This window comes from Trichoplusia ni, chromosome 13, assembly GCF_003590095.1.
Source record: "Trichoplusia ni isolate ovarian cell line Hi5 chromosome 13, tn1, whole genome shotgun sequence".
Classification (NCBI taxonomy): Eukaryota; Metazoa; Arthropoda; class Insecta; order Lepidoptera; family Noctuidae; genus Trichoplusia; species Trichoplusia ni.
In genome coordinates this window covers 9,671,035-9,693,136 of record NC_039490.1, presented here as the reverse complement: position 1 = coordinate 9,693,136, position 22,102 = coordinate 9,671,035, and the positions used below count along the sequence as shown (strand labels likewise).

The 22,102-nt window shown below is 35.5% G+C and overlaps 1 protein-coding gene across 1 annotated transcript; it reads left to right on the top strand.

Moving 5' to 3' along the window:
- Positions 1–822: 822 nt before the first annotated feature.
- LOC113500011 (cysteine dioxygenase type 1) lies at positions 823–21,069 on the top strand. Its single transcript, XM_026880653.1, has 7 exons — positions 823–1,094; positions 5,552–5,651; positions 6,830–6,979; positions 9,810–9,956; positions 18,189–18,454; positions 19,697–19,866; positions 20,417–21,069. Exons 2-7 carry the CDS (start codon positions 5,560–5,562, stop codon positions 20,453–20,455), a joined length of 864 nt encoding a protein of 287 aa, XP_026736454.1. The 5' UTR covers positions 823–1,094; positions 5,552–5,559; the 3' UTR covers positions 20,456–21,069.
- The last annotated feature ends 1,033 nt before the right edge of the window (positions 21,070–22,102 follow it).

The window sequence follows — 22,102 nt, the reverse complement described above, 5'->3', positions numbered from 1 at the left end:
TCGCCTTCGGATATTGCGTACTGATTTGTATCTTGTCAGAATGATGATTAGAAAATATTGAATCGTGATTTGAAATTGACTGATAGCCGAGTGGTTGAGGCCACCACGCTAAACCCACTGAGCGCGATGTGTCGGGTTCGATCCCCGCATAGGACAAGCTTTTGTGTGATCCACGAATGCTTGTCCCGAGTCTGGGTGTCTGTGTGCATGTGACTTGAATGTTTATTACCCCGCCCCCGCGATAAAAGGATTAATTTATTTAATGTGGGAGTCGTTTATTGGTTTTTTTAATATATTTTTTAACCAATAAGAAGGCTTGTAGTAATATCGATTAGTTGAAGGAAATGGGCGTGCAATATTCAGATTATTTGATTCGATAATAATTGTTGGCGAAGGTCAGGATTTAATATAATATGAAAAATGTATGACCGTGATAATAGTTGTTTAACTTCAATCTTGGTGTTGAAACCCAGACGCTTATGCGGGTGGGGATGGGGAATTTCCCTTTTGAGAGGTTTTTTTTCTAATCTTGCTAGATTTCATTGTTATAGCGGAAACAAAAATACTTTCTCTGTAAAAAATCATCTGTATCACGGTTTTTTAGATACACTCCGGTGACAGACGGACGGACAGCAGTGCCAGTATCAGTAATAGAGTTTCAAATGATACCTTAAGGACTCGACACCCTAAAAAAACAACCAAAATTTCTTATCTGAAATATTCAATATTCTTGCAACAAATTCTTGCTTGCCGGGACGTGTGTAACTGCCCTTATAAGACACTTTCGCACGCTTATAACTCTGAGTAAGAAAAATCGCAACGCATTGCGAACGTTACCCCGCTAACCGACGCACGTCCGTTAACTTTAACCAGTTGAAGTTATTTGTTTAAGTTAACTTTCTAAGGTTTCCGTCTTTTTAGTTTCGTGTGTGTTTAAATATAATTGAAGATAACGTATCGGGTGATAGTTAATTGATTTCGGCGGAGTTTGGATGTATATTATTTTTGTTTAGTTCACAGTGAGCGCTTATTGAAGCAAGTCGTTGGATTTTTTTGTTTTTTCGAGTGTTTTTTTTTTCGTTTTTGGAGAAAAGGTATTTTTTTTTTGTTTTTTTTTTTTATTTATGACTGGGAAATAGTTTCGTTTTTACGTAATAACTTTTACCAAATGTTTGAGTGTTCGTTGATTACTGGATATAACTTTGTATATTAAAAACAATAATATAATTAAAACGAAACTATGCTATTTTTAAGCACAATTTTAATTCTAAATATTTTCGTTTTAGTTTTAAACCAGGCCAGGGTTTACAGAATTCAGCCAATAAATATCATTAGTTAACCGAATCAACTCACGCAATTGAAATAATCTAACTGAGATTTTAAACCAGTTTCGGAGTAAATGAACGGCAAAATATTGAAGACTTTGCTTTTTTGTTTTGTTTTTACGTGCTTATCTCAGGAACTACTGTTCCAATTTGAAAAGTTTTTCACTTTTCGATAGGCCATTTATTGAAGAAAGCTATACGATATTTATCGCCGCGTCATGTTTTAAGGAGCAGAGCAGTAAATAAATATATTGCAAAAAAGGGGAAGAGATGTATCTAATCTAAAATTATACCGATTGAAAAATATCCTCGTTTATATCTTCGTAATAGCTTGTCATTAATAAACTAAATATAATTATGATATAATTACTGTCATATTATAAATAGGTCTCTAATACCACTCTCTATTTATTTTTCATATAAATAAGTGATGAGGGTTTTCCACACATTTTTTTTTCAACTCCAGCAAAGTTTGCATATAAGATCAACTGGTAAACTATAGTTTTTTTATTTATAATTTTAAAACGACTCCCACGGTAATTAATGTAATTATTGTATCGCGGTTTAACAAACATTCAAGTCACATGCACAAAGACACCCAGACTCAGGACAAGCATTCGTGGATCACACAAACGCTTGTCCTACGCGGGGATCGAACTCGCGACGCTTTATTGTCACGCAATAAATTTCATGTTTACAAACCAAAGGGTAAACAAGGATTCACCCTACAAGTATTTTAGGCCTTATCTTTGACAATAGCAATAAATAAAATTATTTATTAATGAACAGAGACCTCTGTAGGCGAACGGACAAACAACAGATTAAAATTATATTCTTATCAAATATTAATATCCAATTATTGTAGCTGTTGCCCGCGACTTCGTCCGCGTTGTTAGAAGATATAAGTTAGGAATTTTTGAACGGAAGCCCTCGAAGGTGAATAATTTTCCCTGTTTTCTCCACATTTTCGATTGTATCTTCGCTCCTATTTGTCGCAGCGTGATGGTATATAGCCTAAAACCTTCCTCGGTGAAGGGTCTATTCAATACAAAAAGAATTTTTCAATTTGAACTAGTAGTTCCTGCGTACAAACAAACAAACTCTTCGGCTTTATTTATTAGTATAGATTATAATTATCCGGACGAATCCAGCTAGGACGCAGGTTCGATGCTCAATGCAGGCAAAAAAACAAATGTGATTTATTCAAAGCGATATCATACCTTTTGTGCTTCGTAAGTGCTTTAAATCTTGATAACTTTTTGATATTGTGATAAAACGAAAAATACTTAGATATACAATATTTTTTGGAAATCTTTCTGACGGTCTAAACACATTTATTTTAATAGATTTAATCAAATACCCTATTGCATTTAATTTATCCTGAGATTAGATCGTGGCTAAGCTATAACTGCATAAGTGAGTCGATCACAGGTTAAGCTACGCTTCACGCGGTTAGTCCGTAAATGGGTGACCATCTTTGTCATAACGAGTTCTTCCGTGTTTCAAAAGGCACGTTAAATTGTGGGTCCCGGCTGTAATTCATACACCTTTGACAGTCGTTACAGGTAGATAGAAGCTTGAAAGTCTGACAACCAGTCTAGCCAAGGGGTATCGTGTTGCCCAGGTAACTGGGTTGAGGAGGTCAGATAGGCAGTCGCTCCTTGTAAAGCACTGGTACTCAGCTGAAACCGGTTGGACTGGTAGCCGACTCCAACATAGTTGGGAAAAGGCTAGGCTGATGACGATGTTTAGATACGTGGTTTAAGGAGTTGCCGTACCCTTGTATGACGGTCCTGTTATATAAATCTAATAGTAATCTCATTAATAGAAGCCTCATAATCATCATACAATGCATGCGTAGATAGAAACATTATATTGTTTCAAATAAACATTTATACATCTTTGTTCTAGTACGATGTTTAGAAAACAATTCTCGATCGGTTTCTTATATTTCAATTTGTGATAAAATATTATGGTTTTAGTTGTTTTATTTATAAACTAGATGTATTAAGTATATTTGTATGCGTTAGAAGGAAGAATGCGGCTGAAACCGAGTGTCTTAGCTAGTCATTTAAATATGTGTGGTTGTTGGACCAACTGTTGTCCTGAATCTAATACACAAAAATTATTGGGTCAAGATGTTCGTAGTTTGTAGGTATACTCCTCCGAAACGGCTTGACCGATTCTCATGAAATTTCGCAAGCATTTTTGGTAGGCCTGAGAATCGGACAATATCCATTATGCCAACTGCCAAATGCTCAACTTAAATGATTTTTGTTCATTCATATTAACTTATGTTTTTAACGGCAATTTGCGGCTATAACAAAAAGTACATAAAAATAAATATATCTACAGGTGAAGCAACCTTTGGTACGGTCATAAATTTGAAGGGAATCCTTAATTTAGCGAGTCCAATTCGCAGTTGACCAGTTATATAATAAGTAATGATATCATTGTGTAATTCTCGATCGCAGTTAAAACACTAACAGTTAACCATTGAGTTCTAAACCTCATATTGCTAGACCTAGGAATGCAGTAATCTATCATTTAAGTCGTATTCACGCAAAAAAGACCAGCAATTTAGTTTTAGATTGGAATTGCAAACTGCATTGGCCTTACTTAGGTAATGTTTATAAATACTAGTTTTGTCACTCGGTTTTCAGTCTACTAATATTATAAACGCGAAAGTTTGTATGTATGGATGTTTGTTCCTGTTTCACGCGAAAACTACTGAACGGATTTAGACGAAACTTGGTACACAGATAGTTTATAATAAAAATTAACACATAGGATAGTTTTTATCTCGATTTTATATACCCGTGGGATCATTTTCGATTTATAACGGGCGGACCCGCGGGCTACACCTGGTATGTACGTATAATTTTCCTTTTTAGACGTATACAGGAACAAAAACAACACCATTTTAGGTAAAGCGATTTGTTCCTAGATCTAAATGCAGGAAGTCTACTATAAATAGTGATATTGACCTTATGCGCGTGCGCATACCGTGGACGCATCTGTCTGCAGTACTTAACTAGTACAGTAAGACTAAAAAGTTTTAACTATCTAGCTTTGGAATTAAACAAATTAAAGTAGACCTTAAACTGTGAATCATAAAGGCGAGTTTAAAATGAATCTTTGTGTACTAGTCTATTAATGATACAAGTTAAAATAGATCTTTTGCTAATCGTAATAGAAACTATATTTATGTGAAGATTGTTTTCTGTAGCGTTTGAAATAAACACACAAAAATAGACCTTATTTTGTTAACTGTTAAGACGCTATTAGTGTGCACAACTTTAACACTAAATTATTCGTTCTAATCGAACCAGTAGTTCTTGAGATTAGCATGTCCAAAGAAATTAGGTTCTCATATTATAATCTTAATATATATAAATCTCGTGTCACAATGTTTGTCCTCAATGGACTCCTAAACCACTTAACCGATTTGAATAAAATTCGCACACCATGTGCAGTTCGATCCAACTTGAGAGATAGGATAGTTTAAATCTCATGTTATAGTCGCAATTTCTTCTAACCACGCGGAAGAAGTCGCGGGCAACAGCTAGTATTAGTATAGATTATATAATTCGAAATGGTTATGACTTTAAACTGTTGTAAAACTGTGTTGGCTAAATACTCGAATTAACTGCTGTAGGTTACGTGTTGATAAGAAGCATTGTTTAAAGACGAATTGAATTTATGGGAATAATTTGGAAACGTATTTGAAAGGCCTTAAAGGATTTTAACAATCTATGTGTGGTTGTCAGACTAACCGCTGTCCAGAATCTAATTATAATTAAATTCTTGGGTCACGATGTTTGTATTTATAAACGGGTTTTGTATTTGGGACTTAGCCCGTCACACATGCCCGTCATTGCAACTCCTGTAAGTCAGGATCTACAATGAAACCAACGGAAACCACCGAAACACTTCGTGCCCCAGGGGAAAGAATTAACTGCCTTGGAACCCGCAACGAAATTAATCAGAAATAGTAAAAAGAAGTAAGAGAAAATGTTCCACTTCCCTCCGAAACGGCTTGACCGATTCTCATGATATTTTGTGTGCATATTGGTGCACATGCATAATGTGTAATTTGTGTAAGACTGATCATCGGACAATATCTATTGTTCATTCCCCATTTTTCCCCCTAGAACTCATTTATATGGCAAAAAACCTTTGCTGGGATAGCTAGTTTTTATATAATATTGTTTTTATTGTTCCAGAAACCAAGATGGACGTCGAAAACGCGAACTGCAAAGTGAAGGTGTCTCAATGTGCGGATATGGAAGTGTTGCCCATCGAGAGGCCACTTAAAGTAGACGTGTGAGTATCAATAAAGTCACTTACACGTTAACATATTAAAATACAGTAGTATTGTAACAGATTATGATTTTGGAAGTGAACAATTTTGTGCAAGATAGCAAATACAGAGTCAAATTCCAAAAAAATAATTCTCCAGCGACACAAAGATATTTTCCCACGTTTTTTATAAGGAAAGTTTTTGTTTTCGTTATAAATATATTTTATATGAACACAAAAAAACTAATGAGTCAAACTTTCATGGAACCAAGATGGTTTAGCACTTTAAAAAAAAACGAATTATCAAAATCGGTTGTTCCAGTCCGAAATTCTGGGGTATGAAACAAAAAAAAAATGCAGAATAATTGTCAATACCCCCTTTTTGAATTCGGTTGACAGTAGCCTGGTTATGGAGAAAAAGATAATCTTCTATCTGAGCGAAACCTTATTATAAAAATGCCTTATATGCCTATTTTGTGCTTATACATTGGATTCTTCTAATTTATTGGTCAAATATGCATTTGTAAATGCATCGACAATATAAACCCCAGTAAAATTTACTTGTTTTTTTTCCATTGATGGATTTTTTTTATCATTTTACTATTTTACCCTGTTTTTGCATAAACATAATATTGTAAAAATTGTATTGTATACATTTATTTTTTAAAAAGAGTAACTTATGGAGTTTCTTGCCGGTTCTTCTCCATAAGAGTGACACTTTGGAACTGCGCAACTAGAGCCATCACCTTAACGTTGTGAAACGGCCTACTTGAAATAAAAACTTTTGATTTTGATTTCAAACTCAATAAAAAAACTCAGTTCGACTCGCTCGCCCGCCGCGTCTGCTCATGATTAAGGACTCCGGTTGGGTCCGAAACTAGTCGGGCACTCCCGATAAATACGCGTGAGTAAACCGTTACATCATTTAATAATGAATCAGTCTCACGATAGTTATTATAAAAATCAATAAAAAAAGTTTTAATCTTCTTCTTCTTTTATATATAAAAATGAATTGCTGTTCGTTAGTCTCGCTAAAACTCGAGAATGGCTGAACCGATTTGGCTCATTTTAGTCTTGAAATATTCGTAGCAGTCCAGGAAATTGCAAAAAAAAAATCGAAATCAACTGCTAGGCTATACGAAGTTCGCCGGGACAGTTAGTATATTAATATTTTCTAACAAAATATTCTTTGATTGTTCCAGTGAGATTACTGGATTGGAAAAGCTAATCGAAGAGCTACACAGCGTGTTCTCCCGTAACCACGTCAACGTACAGGATGTTCAGAAACTGATGGCCGGATACAAGTCTGATCCGAAGGACTGGTCCAAATACGCCAAGTTCGATCGGTTTAGGTAAGTCTATGTTTTTAGAAATCAAATAAAAAATACTTGAAGAACTTCTTCGTGCGAAAGTTGTTAAAATATGGTAGATCTTTGCTGAGTTGGATCCCGAATAGATCGCATAGGGAAAGAATGATTAATAAATAAGAATAATCAAAAATTTTCACTCATCTCTATCTAGTCTGTAGCTTACTTGGTTACTGATAAACATACTTATATACTTTAAATATAAACATATTATACATAGGTACATAAAAAATACCCAAAAACACAACAAATAATCGTCCTCATAAAAAATGGACACTGTTGAGAATCGAACTTAAAACCTCTGGTAAAGCAATCAGGTTTCACGATCACTAACCCCCAACAGGAAAATTAATTAAAATAATAAAAAACATGTGCGGTCATTAATATGATATCAGTGATAATCTTTTAAGATTAAATATTAAGGCTTAGGTACATTTGGCATACAAACGTTCGGACAAAACAATTTTTTATAATCAGCAAAAATATTTCGCAACATTCGCACAACGCCATCTAGTTTCAAACCAAGCGAAACTTGTATTATGAGTACTAAACAACTGATAAACGTAATTTAATATTTCTTAATACAAACATTATATAGATAAATTACAACTAGACAGAAAAAATGAGTGTGCTCATCACACAAACATTTGTCATCATTGGGAATCGAACCCACGACCTCCAAAATACCAGTCAAGGCCATTAACCACTAGCCAAGGGACCATTCTGTCAGTTTATTAGTGTGGGCCAGAAATTCACTCCAAATAGTCACTCCATTAAAATTTTATCAAAATCGATCCAGATGTTTTTATAGTTGTAAATTGATGACGCTACCCTGAAAATTTCAGCCTGCTAGCTTATCATGAACTGCCTCAAAATTGAGTTGCAAAAATCCAACCGGAACGACAAACAAACAAGAAAAGTGAGTGTATAGAAACGTGGAAAAAAAATAGGTTGTGTTGTCAAATAGACAGTCGCTCTGTAACATTCGATGTTCAGCTGAGTCCTTGACTATAGCCAACATAACTTGGTAAAAGGCTAAACAAAAAAAGAAAAGTTTACAATTCAAAGGAATTTTAACTCAGCATTCCAAAAATGTATCAACATGAGTTACCACAATAATGATTGTTGTGTTAGCTTATACGCGTAAATATGCGCGTGCGCAGGTAAATAATCGATATGGCGTGGATTTTATGTCATTTGGTAGCGATGTTCACAGCTGGGCATAGTCCTATTCCAAGTTGCTATTGCTGTTTTCGCGAATTTCTTTCCAGACGTATTTTTGGTAATTCATTAAGATAACGATGCAGCACAGCCAGACCACGGTGCCCCATTTTTTCACCCTTTTTTCGCATCGGAAGAAAATATCAGACTCCTATTGACTGAAACCCACCATGTTCCTTTACCCTTTGTGTACCGGGGCGGTAACCCTTTCGGACAATCCCGCTGCACCGGCAAATGTGCACACGACATTTCATGATTTGAGTATCGGTCAAGCCGTTTCGGAGGTGGCAAACTACAAACAGCGCAACACTGTAATTTTATGCATTACCTTAGTAGAGCTGACCTTAGCGGGAATGGGAAACTTGCGTCTCCTTGTGAGCTCCTACGAGCTCTGACTCAACTGGATACTGGTTTCTGGTGATGGGCTCCCTTTTCCGCACGTAGGCTGCAAGTCGGCCCATTGTACGTCAGGTGGCTTTGGGAGGCTGTCAGTCCAGCAATCACAACTCATTCCAGAAATGCAGACTCAGTGACTCAAATTGTTTGTCGATAACATTATGTTCCAAAACAAATAAGGGAAAACTCCATCAGCTGTCCAGTGACATCTTTAGATAAGACATTTTAAACATAAACATTTACTCTCATCTTCGCGTAGTTTCTTGATAAAAAACCAGCCAAGTGCGACTCGTACCGTACGAAGTTGCAAACAAAATGATTCACTCATCATATTACCGTATTAACTCTTTCTATCTCGATTTTTATTATTAGAGTAAACAAGGGTATATTAATACGGTTTGTTTGTATGTCCGTCTGTCTACCCATCGGTAATCAGGCTGTATCTTATGAATCGTCAGAGCAAGACAGTTGAATTTTTCATCAATCATGACAGTCGCGATCGCTGATCACTGATCGAACAAGTGTTTGTGTGATCCACGAATGCTTGTTCTGAGTCTGGGTGTCTTTGTGCATGTGACTTGAATGTTTGTCAAACCCTCTGCGACAAAAGGATTAAATTAAGCTGGAGTCGGTTTTTTATACTTTCTCGTTTAAAATATTAGTAGAATATGTTAAGAAGATGATTAAAGATATAATAATATGTCACATGATATCAAAAAAGTTTTTTTTTTTGATAATAATGAGTAACTATCTGTTGCTAATCAAAATTGAGTAATGTTTGAATCATCGCAAAGGTATCTAGATAATGTAAAGTATTGGTTAGCAACGAGATATAAGAAAGGAATGTATCAATATAAATGAATTTAACTGACGCGGCAAACATTTTTTTCCATTTAAATTATTTCTAAGGAGTTTTTGATGTACAAAAAACAAATTAGCTAGCCTGTTGGTCTAGTGGTTAGTGCCTGCAAATCCAGAGGTTGTGAGTTCGATTCCCACCCAGGAAAAGTCAACAACACCCAGACAAAAAGCATTCGTGGATCACACAAATGTTTATCCTGAGTCTGGGTGTCTTTGTGCATGTGACTTGAATGCTTGTGAAACTCCCCGCGATACAAGGATTAAATTCGTAAATGCGGGAGTCGTTTTTATAAGAAAGCTAAAAAAATATTAATAAATAATCGTTCCCTTCTTTCAGGTACACCAGAAACCTGGTGGATGCTGGCAATGGTGCCTTCAACGTCATGATCCTCTGCTGGGGCGCTGGCCACGCGTCAGCCATCCACGACCACGCTGACTCCCACTGCTTCATGAAAGTCCTAAGCGGAAGCCTTGAGGAAGTCAGGTAGATACTAATTTATTATACATACTTATTATACTAGGGGTTGGTCATGCCGAGTCCCGGAGGGCACGTTAAATTGTGGGTCCCGGCTGTTGTTGACACATATTTAACAGTCAAAGTCAAATTCTTTATTTCAATTGGACCAGTATATGGCACTTTTAAACGTCAATCAATTTGGCATGGAGTGGTCAGATTCATGTAAACCAATATTTAAATCTAAAAAACTACTTACTGTACCCTGCATTTATATTTACGAAGTAGCTAAGTTTGTTAAATACCACAGTTATCTTTTCACTTTTAACGATAATACATTTAAACGTAAAACAAACCACCTTCCTTTAAAAATGCCTGTGCCTAAGCTTGAACTATTTAGAAAAAGCTGTGCTTATATGGCACCTTTAATATATAATTCTCTTCCAAAAGGAATGACTGATCTGCCATATAAAAAGTTTTGTTTTACCTTGAAAAAATGGTTAATTGAGGAGAGCTTCTATAGTCTCAAAGATTTCTTAAATAAGAGCACATGTCGATTTGGTGCTAAATCTGTACTAAATTTCTAACTCGTCAATGTGTTTTTCTTTTTTTCCTTTCTCCTAATATGTTTGTAACTAGTTTTTAAGTTAATATTATTTTGTATACCCTTCATTAGGGTGAAATATGTATATGTGCTATACCTACAATAACATAACATCTTTTGTTCCACCATATTTCAAACAAATAAATGATTTATTATTATTATTATTTTTGGGAAATATTTTTACTTCACAGCTTATAGCTGGTTTTAGACCACATTTACGGGCTGTTGCCAAGTAAATGCAGCGTGTGGTGTATTTAACTTATCTAACTAACTTTCGTCTGCTGACATGAATTTCCTTACAATTCTGCATGTGTTTAATATGGCCGCCTTTTGCAGCATAATATATAAGCTTTTTTTTAGGTCTATTATTTTCAGGCTACTATGGAGTTGCTTCGGTATAACACCGGTAGTGGAGAGGACTATGGGGATTACAAACACTTTGTTTTGCTTCCAGATTCGAGAAACTTCTTCTTTCAGGTCTGCATATTTACTTATTTTTTCAGCTATGGTTTTCTGCAAATTATGGGTGTTGGGAACGGCGACGTCTATCAGGTAAGTGATTTTATTTATTTTATCTACTAAAGTTATATCTGGTCTATTGTAATGGACTGTCCTATCTGTTAATATGGCTCGGTCGTAATAGAGCTTATGTGTAGAGTTTTCTAGGACAGTTTGGGGTGTGTATTTATAGTAGGGTGTGTAAGTGTTATAATCAATTAGTTTGTGTTTTAGAGCGAGCTGTTGGTGCACTATATTGACTACTTGGTTGTGACGGTGGGTGTAGTCAGTCTGGGTGAGAGTTGTGCATGCACCCGTTATGTGCTGTATGGTTTCTGGGTGAGTATGGCATTTACGGCATTTGTCGTTTACTATGGTAGGGTCCTTTATTATGTACTTCCTGTAATTTTTAGTGTTAATTATTTGATCCTGTATAGCTATCATGAAACCTTCTGTTTCTGGAAACAAGTTACCTATTTTTAGCCATGTGTTAGATGCTACTGAGTCTACATGTGATTGCTCCAGGTCGTGAGGATGCCGCCCGTGAAGTACTTTTTTCTTCCAGTTTTCTATCTTTTGTACTTGCGGCTCGCTATCACTGGGATTCAGAGTGTGGGCCTGATCTTTTAGATTTAATGGTGTATAGTTATCATCGTTTTGGGCTATTGCTTTATGGATCTCGCTACTACTGGCTTTGGAAATGAAAAACGTTTTTAATCTGCTTAATTGTTTCTGCCATAGGTGGTGAATGTCAATAAGACCTCTTCCTCCATCCTGTCTTTTAATAGTAAGTCTCTCTATGGCAGATTTAGGGTGTAAGTTGTTATATCTTGTAAGTGTTGTACGTGTGGCTCGCTCTATCTGTTCTATGTCAGTTTTTGTCCATTTAATTATTCCAAAAGAGTATGTCAGTATTGGGACGGCATACGTGTTAATAGCTTTAATAAGATTTTTGCCAGATAATTGACTTTTACACAATGAATTCATTCTTTTCCTGTACTCTATATTCAGTGAACTTTTGATGGTCTTGTGATCCAGCCCCTTAAGTTGGTTATAACCTAAATACTTATATACATCATTTGGTTCCATAGCTTCTATTGTATCGGTATCGTTAACTACATAGTCACCGGGTTTAATTTTGCCTCTTATAACGTGTAATGTTTTGCATTTATCTAAACCAAATTTCATATTAATATCTTTGCTAAACTGTGATGTAGAATTAATTAGAATTTTCATATCTTTTTCTGTTTTAGAGTAAAGCTTGATATCATCCATATAAATGAGATGTGAAATAACGGTATCCTGACTGGTGTGTTTGAGGCAATATCCAACCCGGCTACGATTCAACATATTTGACAAGGGGTTAAGAGCAAGGCAGAACCATAGAGGACTCAAGGAGTCACCCTGATATATTCCTTTTCTAATTAATATTTGTCGTGTCGTTACAGAGTTACCAAGATAATTAAGTTGCAGAGTTGTTTTCCATCTATTCATTATAAGTCGTAAAAAGTCTACTATGTGTGAATTGATTTTATAAATTTGCAATATTTTAACTAACCAAGAATGAGGAATACTGTCAAAAGCCTTTTTATAATCTATAAATGTACAATGCAGATTTCTATTTTTAGTAGAAGCATGTTTGTGTATAGTAGAATCTATAACGAGCTGTTCCTTGCATCCCATATGGCCCCGCCTGCACCCCTTCTGTTCTTCTGATATAATATTATGCTGTTCTACATGTTTGTTAATTTTAGATGAAATGACTGAAGTTAAAATTTTATAAATTGTGGGTAAGCAAGTAATTGGTCTGTATTGGGAGGCGTTTACAGAATGCGTTCCTTTAGGAAGCATGTAAGTTATTCCTGTAGCTATAAATTCTGGTACGAGTTGTTTTCCTAAAATTATATCTGTAAAATTTTTAGCTAGTGATTTGTGAAGCAAATCAAGTTTTTTGTACCAAAAATTATGTATTTTATCTAAACCCGGCGCTTTCCAATTGTGAAGTCTACTAGTTATATTGGTTATATCTCTTTCTGTAACCTCTACAAAATCCATTTCTTCAATCGAATCAAATTTATTTTCTTCTTCCTTTATCCATTCTGCTGCGTCATTGTGTACAACTTGTTTCTCCCATATCCCAGACCAAAAACTTTCGAGTTCTTCTTTACTGGGTATTTCAACAATATTTTCTACTATGGAACCTGAAGATTGTGGTTTAGCTAAATTCCTATAGAACATTTTTTCATTAGTACTGAATAAGATGTTATCATTCTTACGTTGTTCTGCTTTTTTATATCTACGGAGTCTATGAACTTTAAGCGCTAGTTTTTGTTTTAACGTATCTAAGAATTCTTCTGGCTTTTTGTTATTATTTTCATGTTTCGTATGTATTAATCTACTTTTAAATATTGTTTCAACTTTTTTAACTACTCTATTAGATCTGTTGTTATTTATATATTGCGTAAGTATGCCACAATCTGCTCTAAGTTTTTCAACATCTTTCTCTAGTCTAATTTGCCAAGAAGGTTTATTATTGTATTTTGTTCTATTATTCTCTACGTATTCAGTTACTTTAAAGTTTAGCTCTTTAGATATAACAAGCGCTGTACAGTATATGAGTGTGTGCAAGTCTATTAATTGTGTGTCTTCTGAAATAAATTTACACAATATTTTCTCGTTAAATGCTAGTATCAATTGCGAAAGCTTAGGGCTGTATTTAAGTTTGGGCAACCTTGGCCGCGCCGTTGGATCCATACCAGAGTAAAGTACTAGTGCTGTTTTAAATTTTTCTAGTAAATCTTCGTTGCTTATGTCTGGCAATGAGTCCGGCTCGACCAACACTTCAATATCATTTTCTACTGTTAAAATTAAGGATTCTGTCTGTGTTTCTACGGAGACAATATCGCGAACATAATTAACTGGTGCTGGAGTACTTTGTTTATATAAAGGAGCTGTTTGGTTATTACTTGTGTTTGGCAAATGAGAATTAGCATTATGGGCATGGTCTTCTGAAGGAAGATTTAGTTCTGTATTTTCTAATTGTAAACGTACTTCTTCCTTTACTTGCTCTAACTCTTCTTGGGATAACAATTTATTTCTGATAATGGTTCTTCTTTGGTCAGATACTCTTTGCTCGGAAACAACAATATCTGGATATTTATGTAAGAAATTTTCATGCAGCAGTTTTCTGTATATGGTCATATCGGTCTCTAATTTTGTAATGTAGTAGTATGTACGCATGATAAATAGGTTTACTTCTTTGCTCCATTTCATGCGTACTCTTGGTTTGCCAGCCTTGGTGGACGCGGGTAAAAAGGCATTAACCTCCCGCGCAACATCCAAGGTCGGTGAGGTTGGTGTATCGGTATTACTAATAGTTAAAGGTGACGTTGATAAAGAGGGTGTATAAGATATGGTACTAGGGCTAAATGGTTCTATTGGGCTATTAGTCCTGTCTGTCAGTCGGTCAATTTCGTCGGAGGGATCGGCTGTAGTATCCTTATCGGTGGGAGCCCGCCTGCTCAACTCCTCACCGCTGACGGTTCGCATGCTGAGACACCCAGCGTCAGCTCCAGGTGTGCCCCGGCGATCGCCCCCGGGCAGCGGTCCTATACGTTTACTTTTAGATCGTGTCTCCATATCGAATGGGTTACCAGAGCCACGTTAGCCACGACAGTAATTTCTCATTCGCGTGTCCGCCCCCCACGTGATTAGATGGTCAATCAGGACGAATTATTATTATTATTATTATTATTATTATAGTCGTTAAGGGTAGTCACCTAGAAAGTCTGACAACCAGTCTAACTAAGGGGTATCGTGTCGCCCAGGTAACTGGGTTGAGGAGGTCAGATAGGCAGTCGCTCCTTGTAAAACACTAGTATTTAGCTGAATCCCTTTGGAGTTGAAGCCGACTCCAACAGTTGGGAAAAAGGCTAGGGTGATAATGCAAATTGAACATTATCACACGGAAACATGAAATCGGGATAAATACTATCCTATATGTTAATCCTGGTTATAAACTATCCGTGTACCAAGTTTCATCTAAATCCGTTCAGTGGTTTTTGCGTGAAAGAGGAACAAACATCCATATTTACAAACTTTCGCTTAACAATATTAGTGGGATGGAAACAAAGAATGGATACAAATTAATTGTGTTTTTTCTTTGTTGAGAATTTCACTATTCCTTCCCTCTTTATTCATTTTTTTTCGATCTTTCTCTGCCTATATTCATTCACTGACATAACCCATTATTTTCTAGAACTTATCGGGATCTTATCTTAATAACTAAGTGTGTGTATAAGTGTCAAATGACCTCACATCTTTCGTAACTAAACAAATATGATTAATGTTTGATATTTTTGACTCGAATGACGTAGATTCTCGTTACAATTGGAAGTTTCTTAGATAACACTGTGACGTTTGTTTCAGAAGGAATTTAATCACTGACCTTATAATTATGATGTTTTAAGATATGTTTCTGTAGCAGTAAGTCCCTTTGGGCTGTGAGAGAAAGGGACAAAGAATGCACCTATATTAACAAACGTATATAGTAATAAACATTTGAAACATCTAAAAATCCACGTTTTGAAATCAGTCCATTCAAATTTCATCAAAATCGGTCCAGCCGTTTTTATAGTTGTTATTTGCATTGTCATCGGGTTTGAAGCTACCCTGAAAATTTCAGCCTGATAACTTATCGGGAAGTGCCTCAAAATTAAGTTTGCAAAAATCCAACCGGAACGACAACAGGCAAGAAAAGTGAGTGTATAAAAATGTGGGAATAAGATTCCACAACTTTCACACAACGCCATCTAGTATCAAAATAAACAAAGCTTGTATTATGAGTACTAGACAAGTGATAAACATACTATATATTTTTAAATGTCAATCTATCAGGAGCCATGATGCTACACACTGAGAGAGACGTCAAACTTATAACACCCCACTTTTTGCGTCGGTGGTTAAAAATGATGCAATTCTATTAATATTCCTAATAATATTTACAATATTATTGACGTTTTGTTTCTAAGCATAACGTATCTGACGATGTTTTTCCTTTGAAACTAGGGTGGGTCAAAGCTTCGTTTGCTTTCAGATAATTTTTGCGTCATATTGTTTTCATACGTCATAATTATTTTGAATGAAGTGTGAGGTGATGACATATTTATATGCCAAGGGGTTTAGATAATACTACTGTATTTAAAATTGGGACCGGCAAGAGAACTGTCAAGTTAGGACAAAAACTATTTTATTGTTTGTTTGGATGGTCTAGTCGCAGTAAGCACATGATACGAATAAAGATTTTCATTTCATTTCATTTCAACACAAAAGTTTGTATGTATGTATGTTCCCCTTTCACGCAAAACCACTGAACGGTTTTAGACGAAACTTGGTATACAGATAGTTGATAACTAGGATTAACACATAGGATAGTTTTTATCTCAATTTTATGTGCCCGGGGGATCATTTTCGATTTGAAGCCTACTCGCTCGCGGGCAACAGCTAGCATAATACAAAATACAAGCTGTTGCCCGCGACTTCGTCCGCGTGGTTAGAAGATATAAGTTATGATTTATACCTGCCCTGTTATTTCCACATTTTCCATTGTATCTTCGCTCCTATTAGTTGCATCGTGATAGAACCTAGGTATATAGCCTAAACCCTTCCTCGATGAATGGTCTATTCAATACAGAAATCATTTTTCAATTTGAACCCGTAGTTCCTGAGATTAGCGCGTTCAAACAAACAAACAAACTCTTCAGCTTTATATATTAGTATATATAGATAAAGATTGTCAAAATACAGTACCAAATAAACAAGTTTTTGAGGTCGTAACGTTATTTTACGTTAATAAGGCATATTATAATACATTATTTGTGTGCATCTTAAGGTCAATTGCATCTGAGTTCACTCTTATCAGTAATAACTTACAATAAGCGCTTTCAACTCCTCGATAAAGTTCATAAGTATTATGGTTTTTGTATTATATTAACAATTGTATATTTTATTAATATTTTTGCCCTTGAAGGGTTATATAGGTTTTTGTAGCTAAGTGACATTTTTACAAGTTTAACTTAATAAAAAAAAAGTCATTTCGTTTCCACAAATCACGCGATTTTGATCTGTCATGTCCATACTTAATAAATAAGTATTAATTATAAGTAAGTATTTAGCGTTTTCTACTGAGAAAATGTCAGTTGTTTACAAACGTCATTATTCATAGTTCATGAGTTAAAACGTAGCTATTGTTTTGGGAGTCGTGAATGATAAAACGTATTTTTTTTTAATTCTTTCTTGAGGAATGTCGTGGCCGTGTGGTTCTTCGCATTTTGTATGTAATAGGTGCAGGTTCGAACCAATATGATTTCTTCAACTTAATTATTTTAAGACACCACTGACAATATGGTGAAGGAAAACATCGTGAGGAAACCTGGATTCTTAATATTCGAATCTGTAATCGCCCGCAGTGAGCTAGCGTGGTGATCAATGCTCAAACCTTCCCTATACGGGAAGAGGCCTGTGCCCAGCAGTGGGACGTATATAGACTGATATAATGTACCTATTTTACTTATACTTCAACACCTATATCATGTCTAACTAGCCATATCAGCATGTTTGTTTCGAAATTCTTGTTTCGGACAATAGACATTCGTTGAAAACAATAGTTTATGATCTGAATGCCTCAATAACGCACACGAAACGATAATTATATGAAGTAATGACCGAATCGTTACTCGCCGGCAAGCGTAGTGATCAATTTCCATTTTTTCTGTTTTTGGGAAAAGAGGCTTTACTTACTTGTGGGGTATTTATAGTCTTTTCAAAGTAACTGGCGTTACCAAATACAATTTGATTATAAGAAAGAACACAAGGATTAAATTCCTTACTGCGGGAGTAATTTTTTTTAAGGAAATAATTAAAAAATAGACCAAAAACCTGAAAGAAGCTCCCGCGAATGCTATCTGACTCTTAGATATCAGGATCTTTCGTATACATTCAAGTCTCATGCACTATGACTCAGAAAAAGCTTTCGTGGAATAAACAAATGGTTGTCCTACGCGAGTATCGAACCCACAATACGTTACGCCCACTCACATTGGCGCGAAGACTTAAACAATTCAGGTATAAATGCAAAACTAATAAGCATATCCTCATTTCAGATACGAATGGCCAGAAAACGTGCAACCAGAAGTCATGAAGGTCTTAAACAGTAAGAAATCTAGAAGAAAATGCTGTTCCGAGAGCCAGGACCTGCAGGACAAGATTTCCGAACTTAACATCGAGTGTCAGGGTGACAGCTGTCAAAGTGACAGCTGTCAAAAGAGGCGGGAAGACGACGGCAGCGACGATGAGGGTTACGATGTGAAGGATATGAAAGTACGAGGAAGGACAAGAATGGATCTAAACGATGTGTGCTATATCAATGGCGAGTATTTTTTTTTGCTAAGTTTTGGGCGGTGGAATTTTCTTATTGTGACGTTTGGTTTTCGTAGGATTAGGACGCTTTGAACTATAAAACATTCTCTGATAGCTGGGTATAGTATGAGAACCAATAAAAATAAGAAAATTGTTTGAAACGGTAACCATGACTATAACAACTTCATAAGTCGATTGATCACAGGTTAAGCTACGCTTGATACATTCGATCTGTTGTTGGGTGACCATCGAGTTTCGGAAAGCATGGTAAATTGTACACCTTTGACAGACGTTTAGATAATAGAAAGTCTGACAACCAGTCTAACTAAAGGGTATCGTGTTGCCGGTAGGTAACTGGGTTGAGGAGGTCAGATAGGCAGGCGCTCCTTGTAAAACACTGGTACTTAGCTGAAACTGGTTAGACTAGAAGTCGACCCGAATATAGTTGGGCTTAGACTAGGAAGATATGGGATATATATAGGAAGATGATGACCTTAAATAATAAAAGAACTCGGTCTTCATGTATCGCAACCAGCAACAGATTATTATTTAGATTTGTTTCAATTTTATTTTAGAATAAATCCTGAAATGCGAGGATTTAAAGGTATTAAACCGACGAAACAACTAGCAATGTCTAGAACTTTATGTTGCTTCGTCTAATCGATGTCAGGGATTGCATAGTACAGATTTACCACCTAGTAATACCCTTACAACAGTTATGGCGTACTCTATCATGAACTAATGCAATGTCATATGCAATTCCGTTCGTAGGGCATTCCCCGCATCTTATGGATGAATGACGAATAAATCCAATGACGTAATTCTTGTGAATGTTATCATGGAATTACCGAAGTTTGATATTGGTTTCATATTTAGCATTTTCGTCGGAATCTATTATCTATTCTATTAAACAAATTATGTTTAGGTTGGAAACTATATCGTAATATTCATAAGTAAACAATGATGTCATTCTCTGTTATTTTCCTTGCAGTTAGACTATAAAGGTGAAAATAGCTCAGATTTTGTCATTTTAATGTTATTAAATTTGTTTTACTTTATCATCTTTTGCCGACAACTAGTCTAAACTGGAGTAAAAACGAAACTATTAATAATATTTAAGCGCCTGATCATAATCTTAGAGCAATTTCACAAACGTGATATTGCTAAACAAAACTAGCAGGCGCTCAATTCTTTTAATACTCAAACAAAAGTGTTTTGTTATCATTTTAGAATGTTTTTTTATTATTCACAGATGCTCTCGGCCTTCATCGTGTAGAGAATCCATCTCACGTGGATGGTGCTGTGTCACTGCATCTGTATTGTCCACCATTTGACAGTTGTCGCGTGTTCGACGCGCGAACTGGGAAACCGACTGAAGTTAAAGTCACATTCTGGTCTATGTACGGCAAGAAGATTAAGAGGGTACGTATTTAATTATATATTACTAGCTGTTGAGCGTGACTTTTTCCATGAGAAAGAAGATTATAGTTTTGTAGTACACGCATTCCTCGTTTCTAGAAAATATTTCATGAATGCTTTGCTCTTATTAATCGTAGCGTGAATGTATGTATATCCTGAGTATAGCCTTCTTCAATAAATGGGCTATCTACACGGAAACAAATTTTCCAAATAGGACCAGTAGTTACTGAGATTGGCGCGTTCAAACAAACAAACCCTTCAGCTTTTCTAATATTAGTTTGTGTAAAATACCGCGGGTTCAATCCCCGTACAAGACAAACCTTGTTATGAAGTGTAAGATTTGCAAGATTTTTATTACTTTACAGGTTTACAGCAACTTAGAGCATCTTTAAATTTCGCTAGTCGATTTTCGAGTACCTGATTGGCTGATTGCTGTAAAGTTACTTCAAAAGAAACTAAGGACTTTAATCCTTGTATCGCGGGGGCTTTCACACAAATTCAAGTCACATACACAATATGAAATTGAATTTAATTGTCGATCTGTTTGTTACAGGTTTTCGAGTCAATCAACGCGGCGGATAGTCAACAATAATTATGAAAGCATTAATTAATTAGCATTACAATCTAGTATTCCAAAATTTTGTTGATTATTTTGTAAATGAGACTTTAAAATAAGCGTTACTGTTGTTAAAATTAACGATCAAATTAATAAATTATCCAATATAGGTCAGATAGGCAGTCGCGCCTTGTAAAACACTGGTTCTTAGCTGGAACCGGTTAGACTGGTAGCCGACCCCAACATAGTTGGGAAAAGGCTAGGCCAAGGATGAAATGATCCAATATCTTTATAGTGAACCGAAAGCGAGATAGAGCTACATTGCGTATACAGCTTCTCCCTCCCACTTCAGAATAAGTCCGCAAACCAACCTCGTTTTGAAGTCATAATACCGTAATTGTGGAAGCGTGACAGCGCTATATAAGGCTATATAGCGCCATCTCTTTTTTTCAAATATGGCGGTTGATGTCTGATTTCCAAGCTTATAATATGCCCAGAGTGTCTACCAGCATGTCTTGAAGAAATATTATTATGGTTATCGAAGAAGGACAGCGCTATACCAAGCGTATATCGGTATCTCTTTTCACTAAACGCGTTAATATTAATATGAGACGCGGCTATCTTAATCTGGGGGTGTCTTTGTATACAAACACATATTAAATAAACTAGCTGTTGCCCGCGACTTCGTCCCCGTGGGTAGAAGATATAAGTTATGATTATACCTGCCCTGTTTTTTTTTCACATTTTCCATTGTATCTTCGCTCCTAGTAGTCGCAGCGTGATGGTTTGTAGCCTAGAGCCTTCCTCGATGAATGGTCTATTCAACGCAAAAAGATTTTTTCAATTTGGACCAGTAGTTCCTGAGATTAGCGCGTTCAAACAAACAAACTCTTCAGCTTTATATATTAGTATAGAAGTATAGATAAACGATTGATTTATTTCACTCAAATGTTTTGCAAATGTTTTACTCTCGTAAAATTTTCAAACTGCTTATTAAATGATGTAACGGTTTACTCACGCGTATTTATCGGGAGTGTCCGACTAGTTTCGGACCCAACCGGAGTCCTTAATCATGAACTGACGCGGCGGGATATATACGCGTGAGTAAACCGTTGCATCATTTTAATAATGAATCAGTCTCACGATAGTTATTACTATAAAAAAACGTTTAAACCAACACAATTTACCTCTTTTAAGTGGGCATGTAAAAAATGTATGGATAATTTATTAATTTTGATTGATGAAATAAATTAGTATATTTGCGTCTATTTTAGAATTAAGCAGTTAAAAAAAATAGGATTACTTTTTACTTAAATAATTTTCATTTTGACGTAATTAGTGGTGTGTTTTTGATCCTATAGATGATTTATTTACTTGCCTTTACAAAACCTTGAAAATCTTAAAGCAATTATATTGATTGCTAAGTTAAAAAAAAATATTTGGCAGAAATATTTATTTGAATTAGAATGTTGGAAAAATAAGGGTCACAAATTATGGCGTACTAACCTACTTAGGTACTTAGTTTAGGAGTCATAATTTTCAGTACCTTGATACATTTAAAGGTTGTTTTTTTTTTTGGTTTGAAATTGAGTTTCTTTTTGTAAATAAAATTGTATTGTATAATATTGTTGGTTGATACAATTCCTATATTTGAGATACATTAAGATTTTTATTTAACTGAAT